This window comes from Mobula hypostoma, chromosome 20, assembly GCF_963921235.1.
Source record: "Mobula hypostoma chromosome 20, sMobHyp1.1, whole genome shotgun sequence".
NCBI classification, from domain to species: Eukaryota; Metazoa; Chordata; class Chondrichthyes; order Myliobatiformes; family Myliobatidae; genus Mobula; species Mobula hypostoma.
The window spans coordinates 14582011-14601832 of NC_086116.1; the positions used below are offsets into that span (position 1 = coordinate 14582011).

General features: G+C 41.1%; 1 protein-coding gene across 10 annotated transcripts in view; it reads left to right on the forward strand.

Annotated features, from left to right (window-relative positions):
• Window positions 1–271: 271 nt before the first annotated feature.
• lmo3 (LIM domain only 3) overlaps window positions 272–19822 on the forward strand; it is a 90929-nt gene continuing 71378 nt past the window's right edge. Inside the window, exons 1-2 of one of the 10 annotated variants that reach the window (XM_063072443.1) lie at window positions 272–469; window positions 4845–5058. In XM_063072443.1, coding sequence (XP_062928513.1) covers window positions 4853–5058 — 206 coding nt within the window. In that variant the 5' untranslated portion in view covers window positions 272–469; window positions 4845–4852. The other 9 variants (XM_063072438.1, XM_063072435.1, XM_063072442.1 and 6 more) reach the window with 9 other exon arrangements.

Below are 19822 nucleotides of genomic sequence, written 5' to 3' on the forward strand. Positions count from 1 at the left end.
GGTCCATTAGAGCAACATGTACAGCCTCCTCTAACAGTACTTGTCAGCTTCTTGGATGAGCTGAAGGAAGCTGCTAACTAGGGACCTGGTGAGGTGCTTAAATACTGGAGGAAAAGGAACGGGCCCACTCAGGTTCTGTGCTTAGCTAGAGAAGAGAGACAGGTGGCCCTTTCATCCTGGCTGTCACGGTTAGAAGGGAAAAGTAACTGGTTCTGCTGTCATTCCCATGAAAAGAAATTTGCTCTCCTTCTGTCTTCTTTGGAAACTGAGTTTTATTCTAAAGAAAGGGAAGAATCCTTACTTAATTTTTGCCTCGCCCCGTTTATTATTTGTGCCTCCGAAAATTCCTGATTGCTTTATTTTGTTGAGAAAAGGGAAGACAACACAACATATTAGTGTGCAGCAGAAAGAAGTGAAAACTTGACGGGTGTTGTTTTGTTAACCCTTTCGGCAGAGATTGTAATCTAAGGTGAGTTCACTAATTGTTGTGTGCAGCAAATTCAAGTTTAAGATATGCTTAATGAAATAGGTGAATTCATTAAACTGCTTGGTGCAGGGAAGATTCGGCTATTCAAAGTAGGAAGCAATAGCCTTCTTTATTTCTTTTCAAGGGGTTTTCTTGAGAGTCTTCAATTAAGCACTTAATTTATCCACGATGAAAGAAAATGTTTGCCTTTGTTGCAAACCAATCTTTCAGCTTGATACAGAGAGTAAACGCACATTTTTTAAAGTGATATAGTGGAGCGGTGGGGGGGTGCAGGAGGTTGGAGAGTATGATTCTTTATTATTTCTGGAGAATACCAGCTGATGATTAAATTCCATCTCTTGTTCACCAAATCACTTTGTGTGTACTAGTACTTCATTGCAGGTAAATCACTGATCACATCTGTGTAGTGCAGCAAGTGATGGGCCTCTTCAACTGTGTTTTTTGGTGATGATTTCTGTGAATAATTCATATGATTATGAAGAGGGGAGAAATGCTATTTTGTCTCTTTTTAACAAAAAAAACCCTGAAAATTGCATGATTGGGAAGATAGTCTGTATTCAAATAATTTAATTCATGACAAAACCTAATTACTGTCAGGTAATACCTTGTCAGCTTTAATGCATTTCATCAGTCATAATGAAAAGATGAGCATTTTATGACCCATCTCATTATCATTACATTTTGGCGGTGGGGAGAGGGGGAAAATGAATGGCGTTGGGCTGACTGTTAACTATTGATATCCTCCCCCCCCCCCTTTTTTTCAAATGTAGTTATAACATATTATTTATTCAAATCTTCTCCGAGATTGTTAAAGAACAATGTATAATCCGGGTTTGGGCAGTTTGTCAGAAGCTTGAGAAAGTGGTAAGAGTCTTCTGCTCGCCAGCGTTATTAGGAATCTATTGCCACGGTCTGAATAGAGTACTAATTACTGGGAAATGATGTCACTGTAGGCAGAAGAATAATCCTATCATTTAATTAGTTGAATGATTTAAACAAAGATTTGCATAGATGCACTAATCAGTTCCCGTAAATTACAGAGCAGTCACGGCAAGAGAGGGATAGCAGATCATACAGCTTTGAAAAAAAATCTCATCTCCTTGAACATAATTAATTTAATTGTCCTCATTAGCTGTTCCATTTGTTTTGATTTTATTTCCTTTCTCTTGTTTCTTCCATCCCGTCCCTGCCTCTGTGTATTGGTTAACAAAGACAGTGATATTTCAAAACAGTGGTGAACGGGTGAGAGGGCTTTTTTTTACTGTCGAGAACCGGGAAAGGACAACTCAAGCTCTGCTACACTTTTGTAAAACGGTTAAATCAATAGGAAAGGTTTCATTAATCCCACAGTCTCTGGTTCTGGACGCACTCAAGAGGTTGGTTCTGGTTGCTTTGCCTTTCTGTGAGGGAACTGTCTGTGTGTGTGTGTGTGTGAGAGAGAGAGACGAGCGTGTGGTTGACCACAGCCAAAGCTCGCGGCTGGTTGTAAATTTCACCATGGGGGAAATTGGCTATTGAGGAATGATCTGTCCCATAAGCTGCTGCTCCGCGAGTGTCGAGTGGTCAGTGAGTTCGTGTGGTAAATATCCCAAGTAATAAGAGCGCTGCTACCCGGTTTGTCGAGCCTGTCTGTATGTGCGTTCTCGGCCGCGCTACCTCGCTAATAATCAAGCTGGCGAAGAATTGAATTGCTAGATGATGAAGCTGAATGGGTTTTGGACAATTCTGATAAGCTGATCGGTAAGTTGTCCTGGACCAGTCTGCGCGGGGAAAGGTTACGCCGCAGATACCCGGACAGAACACCTGTAGCTGAGTTGCGATCAAACTCAATTACTGGTCGCTCCTTAAGGACCTCATTATTTTAAACTTTATGAGACGTGTATTTCGGCCTTGCTTTTGACCTTGCTCTGGAAGCAAGTGCATGCTGCCTTCCGAGTCTTTGAAAGAGCTTTCTTTTTTCATCCTTAATAAGGACGGTGAGTGAATAAGTATTCTGTCAATTTTAGTTTCTGCTCTGTACATTTACGAGTGAAAACCGGGGCCTCTTTATTGTACAGATTGCCCCGCAGTAGTGCTTATCATAAGTTGATCATCGGCAACTCGTGTCCCCTGGTAAGTTGATGCCATATTGTCTAAGTGATCGTCCCCTGTTAAAGTTACACAGGAGATGTTTCCTCCACAGAGCATCGCCAGGAGGGGAGCGCATTACAGCAGAGTTTTTTTTTTAAATGTGGTTCCGTCAGTCTGGCCGCTGTCGCATGCACTAACGCTTCGCCCCCGAGTGCCCGGCTGCTCTTTGAGACTGCGGCGCACGCTGTGCTTTTGCGGCCGGATTCGGGTGCCTGTATCATCTGTAGCAGCCACTTGATCCTTCTGGCGAAGATGTACACGGCTGGAGTGAGATCGCAGTCACGCCGAAGCTAGAAAGTTTTTTTTTGGTAAGGCAAATCTGGTTTGTCAAAGGCATTTTTTTTAATTCCTGAAGATCAGACCCGGAGGAGTTCTTGGGAGTTTTTCAAGTCTGCAGCGCTGTGTTTTAGCAGTATGACGCTCACTGTCACTGCCATTAATTGCTTTGTGAAGGATGTCCTTCCCTGTCACTTAATGGTGCCGGGTTTAAATGGAAATCTTCGCAATCTTCACTCTGATTCTTCAAGGAGAGGGGGTGGGGTAAGAGGCAGAGGCATTAGTACCTAGAGCGAGCGTGCTAACAGGGAAAGTGGGCTGCTTTGTGTGTGTATATGTGTGTGTGTGTGTGTGTGTGTGTGTATGTATGCTGGCTGCATCAGAAATTGGGTCTGCTATTGCAAATCTCTCATTGGCCTTTGCCAAGCGCTAGCACTTTGCTGCCATGGAAACTGTAATTAAACTGATAAGAGTGGAAAAATGTCAGTATCTCTGAGCCTCGCAGCTGCGTCTGAGAGGAAAGAGAATAAAATCGGTTTCTCAGCTCCGTCGCTAAAAAAGCCTCTCCGATCCTGGAGAAACAGGGACGTTTGTTTGCGTTGGAGTCCGCTGGTGTGTGCCCACGGGGACGCTAAGCCACTGAAAAAGAGCGGAACGTTTCTTTTCAATCTTCCCACCAGCTTTCAATTTCCTTAAAAAATCTTTTGTTTGTCATTTCTCAGTGATCCGATGACTGTTGGCAAAATCCTTTTTTAAAATTTGCTTCCGTGTGCTCCTGGGTATGGGACCCATACTCCCGATTCATCAAATCTACCCACCTACCCCCGTGTCCCCGGCTTTAAGATTTAACCATCGGCTTGGGGACAATTTTTAATATCTAAAACAGCACGTTCTGTGGAATTGAAACTTGCTATCGGGCCGCTGGTAATGAGTTTCGGCGCTCTTTCTCTCTCCGTCTGTCGTTAACCGCTGGTTGTGTGCTTCAATGGTATTGGGATAAGAGGAGAGAATAGAGGAAATCAACCGTGGTGTCTGCTCACAATAGAACCCAGGCAATTTAACAGTGACCACAGTTTAAATGGAATAAAGTGGTTCTAACCGCCGCTAAATGTAGCGCTGTGCGGGCCCTGTCTAACCCTTCTATTTATAAATGTGGTTTCTGTCAAATGGTTGTGAGCGGAACGATTCAGTGGAAGAAGCACTGTGCTGTAATTGCAGTTTTGATCAGGAAATTCTCCTTACTAATGGGCCCTTTAGAGTTTTTTCTACAGTATAATAGTCCTCTCTGTAGTACGCCCGTAATATTTCAAAATGAGAGAGGGACGGGCACTTTCTGTCGAGGCGGGCGGTTAGTGCATTGAATCATCAAATCTCAAAAAAAAAAGCTTCGAAATCCACTGACCGGAATGATTGTGGCATAGCGCGCTACCCCGGTGCTCAACGCGAAGCCGCGCTCTTGTTTCTGTTAATAACACTGGGGTGAGGGATGTGAATGTGGGGGAGCGTGAGCGAGCGACACGGCGGTGCGGGGAGCGGAGGGTCTCCAGTATCGGTCCGCACAGATTGGAGCAGCTCAACATGTATAGGGTTCTACAGGAAGCTGCCCCTTGCCAGGAAGGTACGGTGGCACCTCGTCATCGTCCAGCGCCCCCCTTGAATCTGCCTCCTTGCAGGCGATCACAGCGCTGCTGCTTATGAAGTCCGTGCCTCTTAAGTAGAGCACTTCCTCCAGAGCTCGGGATATAGGAGTGAGAGCGGCCAGCAGATGAAGCAGTATTTCGTTTTAATGTCCTCCACTTCACACAGAACATTTAATTTTAGCTGGAAATTGAATATTCAATTGATTAGCTCAAAGCTAGCAGTGTAATCTGCTGCAGTGTAGGGCACGCTGAAGGTTCTGCCAGTAACTGGTCTGTTCTGTGCCTGTTGGTTTTTTTCCCCCCCTCTCCAGGTATACAAATGCTCTCAGCCCAGCCAGACACCAAGCCGAAGGGTTGTGCTGGCTGCAACCGGAAGATTAAAGACCGCTATCTCCTCAAGGCGTTGGATAAGTACTGGCATGAAGACTGCCTAAAATGTGCCTGTTGTGATTGTCGCCTAGGCGAGGTGGGCTCAACGCTCTACACTAAGGCCAACCTCATCCTTTGCCGCAGAGACTACCTGAGGTACCACTTTGTTAACTTGCGACAGAAGGGGGAACATTCCCACCATTTAAAACAAAACAAATCGCGAGTGATTATAGTGGATTTAAAGTGGAGGATTATTTAATGAAGTTTACTTTAGAGTGTTGTGGTCATATCGTAGTAGAACATTTATTTCCCAGTAATCTGCAAATTACGTGGAAAAGTGAAGAAGGAATAGTATTGATTTGCTTTGGGCTTTTTTTTGCTTGAAATTAAACCTGCATGACTAATGAAACCGATGTCGCTCTAATTCTCCCTTTGCTGACTTCGGACCTTTTTGACTCATTCAGGAAAAAAAATAAATTAGACCGATTGCAATATGCGAATCTGGCCCGAACTTCTTTAAAGTGATGGGTCTTAAAGAAAACTCTGTCCTCAGCCGCTACAACATTAGGCAGGGGAAGATTTGTTTTTAATTCAACCTTGGAACAGAGATTGAGCAATACATGTTTTGGGATAGTTTTTAAAATTCTAGGTCACTGCTTCTTGCAATACTCGGTGCACGCAGTCTCGTGTTTAGTTTTTTTTTCCCCACAAAGTAACCTTGGCCACTCGGAACTTTTTAATTGATTTTTTTAAACCACCACAAAAATTCTGCATCAGAGCACGGCTGGTAACGCCAGCCCACAAGCTGCTGCAGCGCCCTCTAGAGGACCTCTGGAAGGAAACCGACAGCATGAAAATTTATTTGAGTTGGGTCATTATTTACCAGAGGGCCAGTATTTGTGTTCTTGCTATATTCTCCGGGTGCTTGACATATTATAGTACAGGCTGCTATTTTTCTTAAGATTAGGGTGGAGGAGGAGGGGAATGAGGGAAAGAGTGGGTGTATAGAATTAATTGTATATTACGCACTTTATAATGTGGCTCTTGGCTGTTACATGTCATATTCAAAAGCAACATTTTGAAGGTGGAATCGTGCAGAATAATCTCCGTTTCCCTTCTAAAAGAAGTTGATTTTTAAAAGCTCATATTTAAGTATGAAATTGTTTTAACAATTTTCCCCAGTGTCATTGCATTCTTTATAATGCAATGTTATTAATTTAAAACGTTATCCGGATGAATCTGCTTTCAAGCGAATGCATCTTTGTAGATTTATTTATCTTAATTAAACAGCAATTCGTCCATACTGCAATGTTCTTACTGCATTTTCTATTTTGATATTGCTTCTGCAGTTAACTGGACCCTTCTTACCTAAACTGCTGGGTCAAGTTTCCAACACACCCCAGAGTAGCTAGAGGCTACCATTCAATGCAGTTCAAAGAATAGGGCCACTTTGACAAAACAGCTTTTATTCCTTATGTCATCATCATTAGCCAAGCCACGGGTTCAGATTATTTGAACATGTCTTTAGCTGTAAATTTGGGCAGAACCACAGCAAAAGAGCTAGTGAGCAGCTCGTTTTTAGGGGAGAAATTGAGATTTGGTGTTGAGGGGACTTGCAATAGTGTACGTGCTTATTGCTTTAAAACATCTCCAACAGATGTATTGTGTTGTATTACCTAGCTCTACTGAAGTTGCTTATAAATTGTAAACTGTCCACTTGCTTCTTGATAAAGTTACTTGCTTCACTTAAAATAGCAAGGATCCTTTAAGGATCAAATTTATTCACCATATACATTTAATCAGGATTTGCTCTGGAGTATTGGTCAGGTCATGGCATGCAACAAAAAAGTTATAAAGATTTATGTATAAATGAAGTTAGAGGTTAAAGTACAGATATAGAATAAAATGTGCATAAATACATCAAATGTATAAGAGCACAGCCCATGAATATGGAATCAGGAAAATATCGCCAGACGCTATTATTAAACAATAAAACAAACTTAGAATGAGATGCCAAAACACCAAGGCTGCCATCTTGGGTGGCAAGATACTACTGTAGTGTGGTAAATGCATTTTATTAACTCTCAGTCTCCTTGTTGCTTTCTGATTTGCTGAAATGCTATTATCGTAATGAGAAGTAAGGTGGACAATGGTTAAATAACTGAGTAGGACCTGTTTTTGCACTGAGAACACCTCGGGAACAATTACATTGCCACGGCCATATGTTAACTGAGCTTTTCAATCAAACTGAAGCTTCTTTGATGTATCAGAACAATCACTCACGTTTCAAGGTTGCATATTGATTCAATATTGCCTTTGCTATAGATGTGTTTAAGCTTGTGGAATTCTCCTCTATTAACCAATTTTGGAATCCTTAGTAATCCTTAATTTGTGTTCATTTTCAAAATTAACCTTGTTTTGCTGGATACATGAAATTAGCCGGGGGAGGGGGAAGAATACATCATTTTTGGAATGTATCATACCTGATACCCTTTAAGTCTCTCTGTGCCTGTGACAGGTAGAATTGTGATTTGAGAAACAAATTGGATATTCCACATGCCCTAATAGTGCCTGTTTCTATTTTCTTTTTGCAAAAAAGGCATTAAACATTTGATAACAATCACCTACAGCTGTGTGCAAATGTTTGAGGCGTATTGCTTGCTCTTTAGAAGGGTCACAAACGGCACAATTTGTAGTCAAAATTGAATAAATGAACTGGAACTGACTTATTTCAAGTTACTTCAGCTAGTGGTGGATTTGGTTTAGCTCTAGTTATTAAAGATACCTGCTGGATATTTGACAAGAATGAAAATTATATTTGGCTGTGTAAGTTGTGCAGAGCAAGTATTTTTATAATGCATTTGGAGTGCAAATACCAAACAATTTTTTAAATTGTAATTTAAGTAAATTATTATTAAGACCAGTACCTCACTGTATAGCAACTGTTTCATTGAACTTGCCTTTGTGCTGTCTCATATTGTTATATAATTGCAAAGAACGCAAGCTCAGAACAAAAAAAAACAAATGTTTACAAACTGTAAGTTATTCTGCAGAAATACCATCTAATATGCTGAATTTAAAAATTGAGATGCATCAGAAATGTTCTGCGATGAACTATTCGAAATGCTTTGCGTAAGATTTGAAAAATGAGCTGAAAGAGTTCACAGATTATTCACGGGCTCTCCCATTCTGTCCTACCTGATTTTAAAGCCTTTTTTTTTAATTGGTCTCCTTTTAAATAGATATGTATTAAGATTAAAGATCATTTGAGTAGGATTTCATTTAGATTCTGAATTTTCTGACTCGGTTTGAATTTCACCATCTTAGGTTTTCACTTTTTACTGTACATTGATATTTAGTAACTCTTCACTCAGCCCACTTATTTCAATGTGCTCTAAGTTTTGAAGCATTAGTTATTTTACAAAGGAACAAACGTTTTGACGGAATCCAATATTTAACTCATTCCAATCTTGCAATGTTGTATTCATATAAAGCAAAGTGTATTTTACATGTTTAATACAATGTAAATCTGAACAGTTAGATGGAATATAGCATGAATATAGCATGGCACACTCAGCCTATTTGTTAGCCACTGCAAATAAATTAAAAGCAATGTATAGGAACAGATTGGAGTTTGATTGCACATGGATTTTTAGCTACTAAGGGAACCACTGATACTAGGTTAATACAGAAAGTGGTGCAAAGGTAAAGCATCAACCATGATGAAGCACTCTCTGTATACCTATCACTGTGTGGCTATGCATAGCTCAAATGTCACCTATAAACTTACTGATGATACAACCTTTCTGGCAGGATCTCAGATGGTGATGAGAGGGTGTATTGTCAACTTCAGACAGGGTTAGGCGAGGGAACACGAACCGATCCTCACAGGAGGATCAGAAATGGAGACAGTGAGCAACTTCAGGTTTCTGGTTGTCAATGTCTGAGGATCTAACCTGGTCCCGGCATATCAATGCAGCTATAGAGGAGCCAAGTCCACGGCTATACTTCATTAGGAGTTTGAGGAGATTTGGTTTGTCACCTAAAACACTCACACTTCTACAGGTGTACCGTGGAAAGCAGTCTGACAGGCTGCATCACCGTCTGGTGTGGGGAAGGGGCTACAGCACAGGATCGAAAGAAGTTACAGAAAGTTGTAAAATTATTCAGCCCCATCATGGGTACTGGCCTGCATAGTATCCAAGACGTCTTCAAGGAGTGGTGCCTCAGAAAGTTGGCATCCATTATTAGGGAGCTCTGTCACGCAGGACATATCCACTTCTCACTGTTACCATCAGGAAGGAGGTACAGAAGCCTGAAGGCACACACTCAGTGATTCAGGAACAGCTCCTTCCCCTCTGCCATCTGATTCCTGAATGGACTTTGAACCCATGAACACTACCTCCCTTTTTTATTATTTCTGTTTTTGCACTTTTATTTTTAATTTAACTATTTAATATACTGTACATATATAATGTAGTTCATTTCTTATTGAACTGCTGCCTGTAAGATAACAAATTTCATGCCACATGGCGGTGATATTAAACCTGATTCCACTGCTTTCTAATGTTTTTGAACTAGTGAATTACTGTAATTTGAAACCGTAAGTAAATGATTGAGATTACTTTATTGTCATTCAGTGAAATTCGTTGCTCGCAAGAAGTTTCCAGAGTAAACAGAGTAATGCAGCAAGCACAATAACAATGCATTGGTGCAAAGCATAATTGAGAAAATGCAAAAGAAATGCTGAAATTATCTGTAGGGGACTGTGCAAGTGCCAGGATGGCTGGTGGAAGGTAGGAACAGGGCTTGTTTCGTTGTGGTTGCTTTGTTGCTTGGTATGTTCTATTTTGTGCTCTGTGTTGTGCCGCCAAGCGTGACGGGCAGGCTGTGTTATCTTCAGAAGATGTGACAACGCTTGCGGGCTGCCCTTAGAATGTATTTGGGCGTGCTCATTGTTAACGCTAATGACGCATGATAAGTGAACCTGAATCGGAAAGTGGCAATCGTGGAAGAAGTGGAGGCTTCGAGAACGTGGCAGGGCCACTGAGAAGAGGGTGTGAAAGACTTGATTGGTCCAGGTACCTGGCAATAGTAGGAAAGAAGCTATTTTTTGAGTCTGGTCATCCCTGGTTTTCAAGCTCCCCTGTATCATTGTCTCAAAAGTAAAAGAGAGTAAAGGTCTTCTAAATCTGTACTTTTTGAAGCTTTCAGGATGAGACTGCGTAAAGTAGAATTTTCGCATTCCCAAATTGGCTGAGCCTTTTTTATATGTTAACGACCCATTTCCATTTATCTGTCCTGATGCCTGTATCATCTTCCCCACCTAAACCCATTTACCCACATGCATCACATTAAATCAAATGAATTGACTTCTTGCCGCAGTGATATTTATGTGCAGAAATAAATTAAATTTATTTCTTTTCATTGCCTTTCAATGGAAGGCAATCTGAGGCTGGTTTATGTTTGTTGACTGTTAAATTGATGTTTACCACACGCCTCAGAAGAAGCAAAATAAAAACAGTCTGCATGTTGACTATTGCTCTGTATTTTAAAAACCGCATATGAACAGAAATGTAATTATTCTCCTTGGGCATTTCTTATTTCCTGCTTCTTCTCTGATGACGAACATGGAAGGACAAGGGTCAAAATACTTTAAGAATTGCCACTAACCCAAGCATGATGGGTTGAAAATATACTTTCCATTGCTGTTATTTTGAATCTGCAATGCTTTGCCTCCACCTACTAACTCTAGTATTTCAGACTAACAGCCTACCTCCCTCTGAGTCTTTAAATGTTACTCCTAAAAAATAAATTGCCATGTAACATTGCGTTTTGTATTTCTCCCCCTGCGTTCCATCCCTGCTGCAGTGCTGAAACAGAATTCAAAGCACAAGTGGGATCTTTTGCATGTGACCAGCATATATTTTCTACCTTTCTTCACAATCCTGCTCTTCCAACACCTGTATTATGAAGCACAGTAGGATGTGTTGGTTGTTTACACCTTTAATGACAGGTAGAGCATAACCTAAAAAAAACACTGCAGCTTTTGTCATCTCTGCCAATCTGCAGCGCCCCATTCCCATCCTCTTCTAAACTTGTACCTAGACCGCTAGGAAGCCCCTTTCTTTGACACCTGCCGCAGACTACATACCGTAGACATAGGAGCAGAATTAGGCCACTTAGCCCATCGAGTCTGTTCCATCTTGGCTGATCCCAGATCCCACTCAACTCATACACCTGCCTTCTCGCCATATCCTTTGATGCCCTGACTGATCAAGAAACTATCAGCTTCTACCTTAAATACGCACACGGGCTTGGCTTCCACCACAGTCTGTGGCAGAGCATTCCACAGATTTACTACTCTCTGGCTAAAATATATCCTTCTTCTAAAGGCTTGACCTCAATTTTGAGGCTGTGCCCTCTAGTTCTGGATACCCCCACCATAGGAAACACCCTGTCCACATCCACCCTATCTAATCCTTTCAACATTCGGTAAGTTTCAATGAGATTCTCCCCCGCGCTTCCCCCCCCCCCCACAACCGCATTCTTCTAAATTGCAGTGTACAGACTCAAAGCTGCCAAATGCTCCTCGTACGTTAACCCCTTCATTCCCAGAATCATCCTCATGAACCTCCGGACTCTCTCCAATGACAACACATCCCTTTCTGAGATATCGGGCCCAAAACTGTTGATAGTACTCCTTGTGCGGCCTGACTAGTATTTTAAGAAGGCTCAGCATTATCTCCTTCTTTTATATTCTATTCCCTTGAAATAAATGCTAACATTGCATTTTCCTTCTTTACCACAGACTCAACCTGTAAATTAACCTTCTGGGAGTCTTGCACGAGGAATCCTCAGTCCCTCTGCACCTCTGATGTTTGAACCTTCTCCCAGTTTAGATAATAGTCCGCACTATTGTTCTTTTTACCAAAATGCATTATCATACATTTCCCAACACCACCGTATTCCATCTACCACTTTTTTGCTCATTCTTCCAATTTGTTTAAGTCCTGCTGCAATCGCATTGCTTCCTCAGCACTACCTACCCCTCCACCTATCTTCGTATCATCCGCAAACTTTGCCAGAAAGCCATCGATGCCATGATCTAAATCATTGACAAGCAATGTGAAAAGCAGTGGTCCCGATACTGACCCCTGAGGAACACCACTAGCCATCGGATCGAGACCTTCATATACATTTGAGGAGATGAACACTGTGCATTGGTTATGCAGCACCTTCGCAGAGGAGGCCAGCAGTGGGGTAAAAGTTCATCTGGGTGTTGCTAATTTGTTAGACAAGCTGTCGCTTCTCCAAAGGAAAGTTGCTTGTTGTCAGGATGCTTGCCTGGCTATTATAGAGTTGGTGGGGGATTGTTGCAGACCTGCCTTTGTGTACTGTCTGGGGATCTCTCTCCTTGGCTGTGTGTTGGTAAAGCAAAAATTAGCATTTTCAACCCTCTGCCCCTCCAAACGTAAATTCTGTTTACTGCTCCGTTATCATTGCTCCCTTCCAACATATTATCTGTACAATCAAAAACTTTCCATGTTCAGCCATCCAGTCCTTTGAATGTTTCAGCTCCACCAGTATTCTGCCTAACTTGCAGCATCTTCTAATCATCATACGTGTCTGTCCTTGCTGATCTATGTTACACTGAGGGAAAGTAGGAAAAAAACACCAATTTGCATCTCCTGTTTAGATTACTTGGCCTTTCCCTTTCACCTCGTGCAGAGCTTTGAATTTTTGCACGCATTGGCATTGAGTTAAGTTCTAGTGATCTGCAATTCCTTTCTGAAATCTCTGTTTCACTTTCAATATGGGCTTTCTTACAAACTGCCTGTAGTCTTTTCACCAATCCTGTTCTTGGTGTATATTTTCTTTGGGATATTTTTCTCTAAAGGGTAAATGTTTCTTTTTCTGGTATTGTGCATGCAGCATCATAGTTGCAAAGGAATAGTCAACTCATCTCCACTGAGGTGGAAATTGAATTCTTCCCAGGTGTGTTTTTCTTAAATGTTTGAACTGAAAATTGGCCTCAACTGCATTATTTTAGGCAACTACCTAAAATGAATATTGTACACTTAAGAAAAAAATGCTTGATTCTGTGACTTGGTGGGTGTGAGTGCTCTCCAAAATCAGGTCTCTCACTTGGTTGTGATTAAATATTTGCTGTCAAATTTTGAGCTTTGGCACGCAGGCTCTAAAGTCGTGAGTCACTCATTGTTCCATATCTAGCTCTCGTCATGAGCCCTCTTCCATAACCCCTTTGCTGGTTAGCAGTGATGCTTGGTTAAATGGCCTGCAACTGGCCTGGCTTTGGCAATAAGCACAGTAAATGTTGAAGTGCAACTGTAAGCAAGAACTTGTTGAACAAATCAAATGAGCCTTGAAGTCCACTTCTGGCCCTCCTGGTTAAATTATGCCACACCCCCATGCCAGCCCTGCTGAATCTTTACCCCACTGTTGTCCAGCACCACAATGGAGACAGAGCAGATCCTCATCTGATCCACAGAGTCTATTTTCCATACAAATTTTCACTAAATGTTACCACTTATTTTCTGGGTGGGAATGACTAGAATGTATGTGCTTCAAGATCCAAGAATTGGTCAAGTAACAGATTTACAGCAGGGAGATTAATCTTAAAATCAACAAAACAAAAGAGACGGTCGTTGACTTCAGGAGAGCACGGAGCGACCACTCTCCACTGAACATGGACAGCTCCTCTGTTGAGATCGTTAAGAGCACCGAATTTCCTGGCGGAGAATCTCACCTGGTCCCTCAACACCAGCTCCATAGCAAAGAAAGCCCAGCAGCGTCTCTACTCTCTGCGAAGGCTGAGAAAAGTCCATCTCCCACCCCCATCCTCACCACATTCTACAGAGGTTGTATTGAGAGCATCCTGAGCAGCTGCATCACTCCCTGGTTCGGAAATTGCACCATCTCGGATCGCAAGACCCTGCAGCGGATAGTGAGGTCAGCTGAGAAGATCATCGGGGTCTCTCTTCCCGCCATTACAGACATTTACACCACACGCTGCATCCATAAAGCAAACAGCATTATGAAGGACCCCATGCACCCCTCATATAAACTCTTCTCCCTCCTGCCATCTGGCAAAAGGTACTGAAGCGTTCGGGCGCTCACGACCAGACTGTGCAACAGTTTCCTCCCCCAAGCCATTAGACTCCTCAATACTCAGAGTCTAGACTGACATCTACATCATTTATTATTATATTGTAATTTGTCCTCTCCTGTGCCTATTGTCTTGTTTAATTATTGTACTGCCCTGCACTGTTTTGTGTACTTTATGTCGTCCTGTGCAGGTCCGTAGTCTAGTGCAGTTTTTTGTTTTATGTAGTCTAGCGTAGCCTTGTGCTGTCTCACATAGTCTAGTGTAGTTTTGTGTTGTTTCAGGTAGCACCAGGACTTTGGAGGAACATTGTTTAGTTTTTACTGTGTACTGTACTGGCAGCTTATGGTCGAAATGGCAATAAACTTGATTTGAAAATTTAATTAACATTAACGAATAGTTCTGGTTGCTGAAGCTTTTCATATTGAGTAGAAATAAGAGACTAGCCTGGAAAGGAATGAGGACTTTGCTCGTTATAAGTGCTTTATACCTTCCAAGTTTGACAGAATTTAGTTATTTGTTTAACTCAAAGGGGGTGAGGAAGAGTGATTTTAATGTTCGGTTTCTTCCTGAAATGGAGCCTGTACAGAAGTAAATATGCTGGTATTGCCTGGCTGCTAAACATGTCTTTTGTGTAGACCCAATGCACGTAGAGCGAATGTGAAGAGGATGCGTCCTATAGTGGGGGAGACTAGGACCAGAGGGCAGTGCCTCAGAATACAAGGATATCCCTTTCGAACAGAGACAGGGAGGAATTTCTTTAGTCAGAGGGTAGTGAATCTGTGGAATTCATTGCCCAGATGGCTGTGGAGGTTAAGCCATTGGGTATATTTAAAGTAGAGGTTGATTTGTTCTTGCTTAGTAAAGGCATCAAGGGTTACAGGGAGGAGGCAAGAGAATGGGGTTGGGAGGGATAATAAATAAATCAGGCAAGATTGAATAGCAGAGCAGAGTCGATGGGCCAAATGGCCTAATTCTGCTCCTATGCCATAATCATCTTGTGCTCAGTTGCTCATACCTTGTGAAATCAGTTGAGTGCTAAAGCAGCTGTAACTCCTGACAAATACACTCGCTTGTTCAAAGAACATTTAGCTAAATATTGTGCTCTTGCCACTCGCTCATTACATCGATAATAGCATGCTACTTTTGCGAAATTAAATTTTTGCTCGAATATTGTTTGAACATAGTAGAACATATGACATAGATTATTATACTACAGACCCTTCAGTCCACGGTTCTGTGCCAACATTTTGACCTACTCTAAGATCAACCTAACCCTTCTATATAGCCCTCAATTTTTCAAGCACACATGTGCCTATCTAAGAGTTACTTAAATACTCCAATGAATCTGACTCTACCACCATGCCTGGCAGGGTGTTCCATGCACCACTGCTCTGTGTGAAGAATTTACCTCTGACATCCCTCCTATACTTCCCTCCAATCACCTTGAAATTATGGCCACTTTTATTAGACATTTCTACCCTGGGATAGTCTCTGGCTATCCATGTGATCTGTGCCTCTTACGGCGAGAGGGTAAATTTCGCTTTACAATGATGTGCCACTTATATACTTTATGCTCCGCAAGTTGTGAGGAGCTTGCTTAGAGAATTTTCTGATCTCAAAGAAAGAATGCATGAAGATCAAGCTTCCCCCTAGATTGGAAGAATTTAATTTTACTTGTGGTTCATGATGAGGCAGCCTGCAGTTTGGGTAAAGAGCCGTGGTGGTTTGGTTGGGACTTCATGTCACATTCTGTTGGTAAATGCTGACAAGTTGATTTGTTTGCATCTGTGAAGCCACATCCGCTGCCAGTGATTTCAGAAGAGAAATAAAATGTTTAATCCCTGCAGAGGTATTTTAAATGGAATAGTATGGACTATGAGTAACTTTTTAATTGCTTTCAACAGCCCAAAGCTCCAGGGTCAGTGGTGTAGTTTTTCATAGGTTGTGACTGTTTTAGGAGAGGTTGGCAGCCAACTGGGGCCCAGCAAGGTCCTGTAAACAACAGTCAAAGCAAATTTATTATCAAAGTCATAATACACCACACTGACATTCATTCTCTTACAGGGATTTACAGGAAAATAAATAGTTTATGAAAAATTGTATATATACAGACAAATAACCAATTTGCAAATGAAGATAAAATCTATATTTTAAAAATAATACTGCGAACATGAGTTGACGATGAATCTGTAGGTTGTGGAACCTGCTCAGAGTTGAGGTGGGCGAAGTTATCCAGGCTGGCTGAGGAGCCTGATGTTTGTCAGGCAGTAACTGTTCCTGAACTCGGTAGTGTGGGGCCTAAGGCCCTCATACCTCCTGCCCGATGGTAGTAGTGAGAAGAGAGCATGGCCTGGATGGTGGGAGTCCTTGAAAATCCAAGATAAACAACCAGGTATTTGGTTAAAAGATGGCCACGAGACTTGTGTATTTTCACTTTTCCAAAATAGCTTCAAGATTGGCCATCAGACCAGAATGTTGGTTAGCACGTATCCACATACGCTCACGCGTTCTTTGGCGAGAGTCTGGGAACACACACTCCTTCTGAAAGATGGTACAATGCATTAAAGTCCTAGTCCTGATTATGCTCCCAGATTGGGAATGGAACTTGAATCCATGAAATCGGACTCTTGTGATGAGAGTGAAAAACTGAGTAAGTGTAATGCCCATGCAGGTATTGAGACTGGGAGGGAGATTAATTCGAGGAAGAGTTTTTGAAGTTCTTTAGTCACAGATATTTGTTCAAGAAACTTCAGTAACTGTGAGCTAAGAATGCCCTGGTGCAGATAGTTTGTGCAAAGTACTTTTCTGCAATTAACTTGTGGTACATAACTCTGAGGACCTTTCTGACCTGATATTGGGGTAAAATTGTTTAAACAAAGTAAACCTTGATACGTGGTGATTTTGTCATAGCAATTATTAATTTTGTTCCCTGCTCTGTAGATACAAATTTAAATGAAAAATATTATTTTCATATTCCCAAATGTTTATGGGCAGCAGAATTTGCTCGGTATTCGTTCAGCTGCATGGCTAAATTTGATATAACGCGATGTTTTGTTTAATATTTTAGTCCATGATTTTAAATGTACTGCTGCCAAATAACACAGCTTGTGGATTTTTAGTGCGCATCTGCACAATGAGTTTCAGTTCTTGACCTGCATATTGGCCAAGAAGGCATTTATAAATTTGAATAAATAGTGTAACATACTGTTTGTACAGTATGCACTGTATCAGCCAAAACAAATGTTAAGTATGCCGGAAACGTAAATTAAAATCCTTGAAATGCCATCGTGCCTTTTTAATAGAAAATATTTAGCACTTATTTGCTAAGAGATGCTCCTTAGAGTATTAAGAATTTAAGCAGATGGCTTATATTCATATGAAACTAACCACACATTGGTGCTCAAGGTGATGACAGTTTATATTCTTTCCCTGTGATAATCTTAGTATTGGATTCCAATTTTTTTTTCTCTGAATCACTTTTGCAAGCATTTTTAGAAGGTTAAATTCCCACCTTAGGTGCCTAGTGCAGGATAATTAAAATAGCATGCAAAATAAATAGTTCAAAGTTTATAAGATTTACAAAAAAAACTAAGGGCCAATATTTCAACACCTGTCCATTTAACAGAGAGAGAAAAATGGTCAGAGCTGTAATTGTAATTCTGTTTCCCCAATGTGTGGTACATAAGATATGGCAGCACAGTAACATGGTGGTTAGAACAACGACGGGTTCAATTCCTGTCGCTGCCTATAAGGGATTTGTGCATTCTCCTTGTGACCGCGTGGGTTTACTCCACGTCTCCGGTTTCATCCCACAATCCAAAGACGTACCAATTGGTAGGTTAATTGGTCAATGTAAAATTGTCCCGTGAATAGGCTACAATTAAGCCAGGGGATGGCTGGGCGATGTGGCTCGTAGGGCCTAATCTGCGCCGTATCTCAATAAATAAAATTAGAAGTTTTGCCTAGTGAAAACTAATCATTTGTGTGCACTGCTAAATGAGATGACTGCTTTTCTTTTTTTATTTTAAAAAAAAGGAAAAGGTGTTAAGTGGGATAAATGACAATGTTTCAAATGATGCAAAAAAAAAAGCACTACAGCCATTTGTTAATTAGCTGCTCAAATCAATGCAATCTTCTATGCCTCTGTCACACTCCATTAACATCCTCCCAGGTAGTGTCACTAACCAGAGAGCACAACTGGCACCCTGGGATCCTTTTAGTTATGCTCACAATTGCAGACTCTCCTGTATCTGTCAGTATTCCTGACAAAAGAAATCTGGCTCTTGAAATAGAATATTAAAGTTACACAAGGACAACGGTATACTGAAATATTCATCTCACTCCTTTAGACCATTTAGCTTGACTTTTAAATTTGGATACCAATGCTCTTGGTTGAGTTTCCGTTGTTTTCTTTCTGACCTCCGATCAAAATTATTTAGGAAAAAAAATCATATACAGTCTCAGAATAAACATTACTTCAATTTTAATTTTTTTTTCAATTAAAATTGAGGCCACAGTTCCCATGGTTACCAAGCAAGTGTTTTGACTGTTTTTTTTATCATTTTAGCAGCAAATGATCCTATGCCTCCATTTTTTATAGATGTTCAATTAAGCCTTGATTCAACTGAAATGTGACAGTATGATGTTGACACTAAAGCTTTATTGCCTTTGGCAAACAATAAATAAAAAAAAGTTACATGGAAAGTAGCCCTTTTTCAGTCTGCTAAAATGAAAGCTATATAGATGAATCCTGAAAAGGCATGAGCACCATGACAGCACTGTTTTCCATAAGTAATATGCTTCGCTATTTGTCTCCCATTGTGAAAGCCCTCTTTCATGCTGAGAAGCCTACTGCCCGTGACAAAGCAGTGCTCAAACTAGTAGGTTTAATGTTGATATCACAGACAACCTCCATTAGTTTATATGGATTGCTGAAAATATCAGTGAGCAAAAAAAAATTCCGAGCCTCTTGAACGTTTTTGTCTGTGCACAGCTGAAAGTCGTGGTGCCTTTCCTCAAACTGAACTGATTAATCTTTCCTGCAAAGTTATCTGTTTAATTCCTGTGACCAGTTGGACAAATCCCAGTCAACATCAGGATATATTCTTTGGCATCTTTTCCTGTATGATCTTGTCAGCCTGTTTTCCCACTCTTATCTTTTTGTTTCCTTTTTATCCTCAATAGAATAATAAAACATTTGTATCAAATGCAAATGTCCCAAATCTGAAATCAAACAAAATGCCAGATATACTCAGTGGTTTAGACAGCATCTGCGAAGGCAACTTAACATTTCAAGTCAATGACCTATCATCAGAGGTGGGGAAATTTCAGATATATTTGCCTGTCAGGGTTTCATGTAAGCATTCCAAATGTTATTTTGCTTTATAATCTTTGGGTTTAGCTTTTTAATTGAGAACAATGACAAGATCAGAAGGCAATTCTGTGAAGGTGCTGAACATCAAATGAGAAAATCTGCAGATGCAAAACACACAAGATGCTCAGCAGGTCAGGCAGCATCTATGGGAAAGAGTAAGCAGTTGATGGTTCTGGCCAAGACCCTTCATCAGGACTCAAGTGCTGAACAAACTGGTACTGCAATCTCACACCTCCAGTAACCCGAGTTGAATCCTGACCCTGCATGCTACCTGGGTGTGGAGTTTGTGTGGTCTCCCTGTGACCAGGTAAGTTTCCAACTAGCACCCTGTTTTCCTCCCACATCCTAAAGACGGTCTGGACAGGTTAATTGGCCGTAACAATTGTGTAGGTGAATGGCAAAAAGATTCAAAGGTG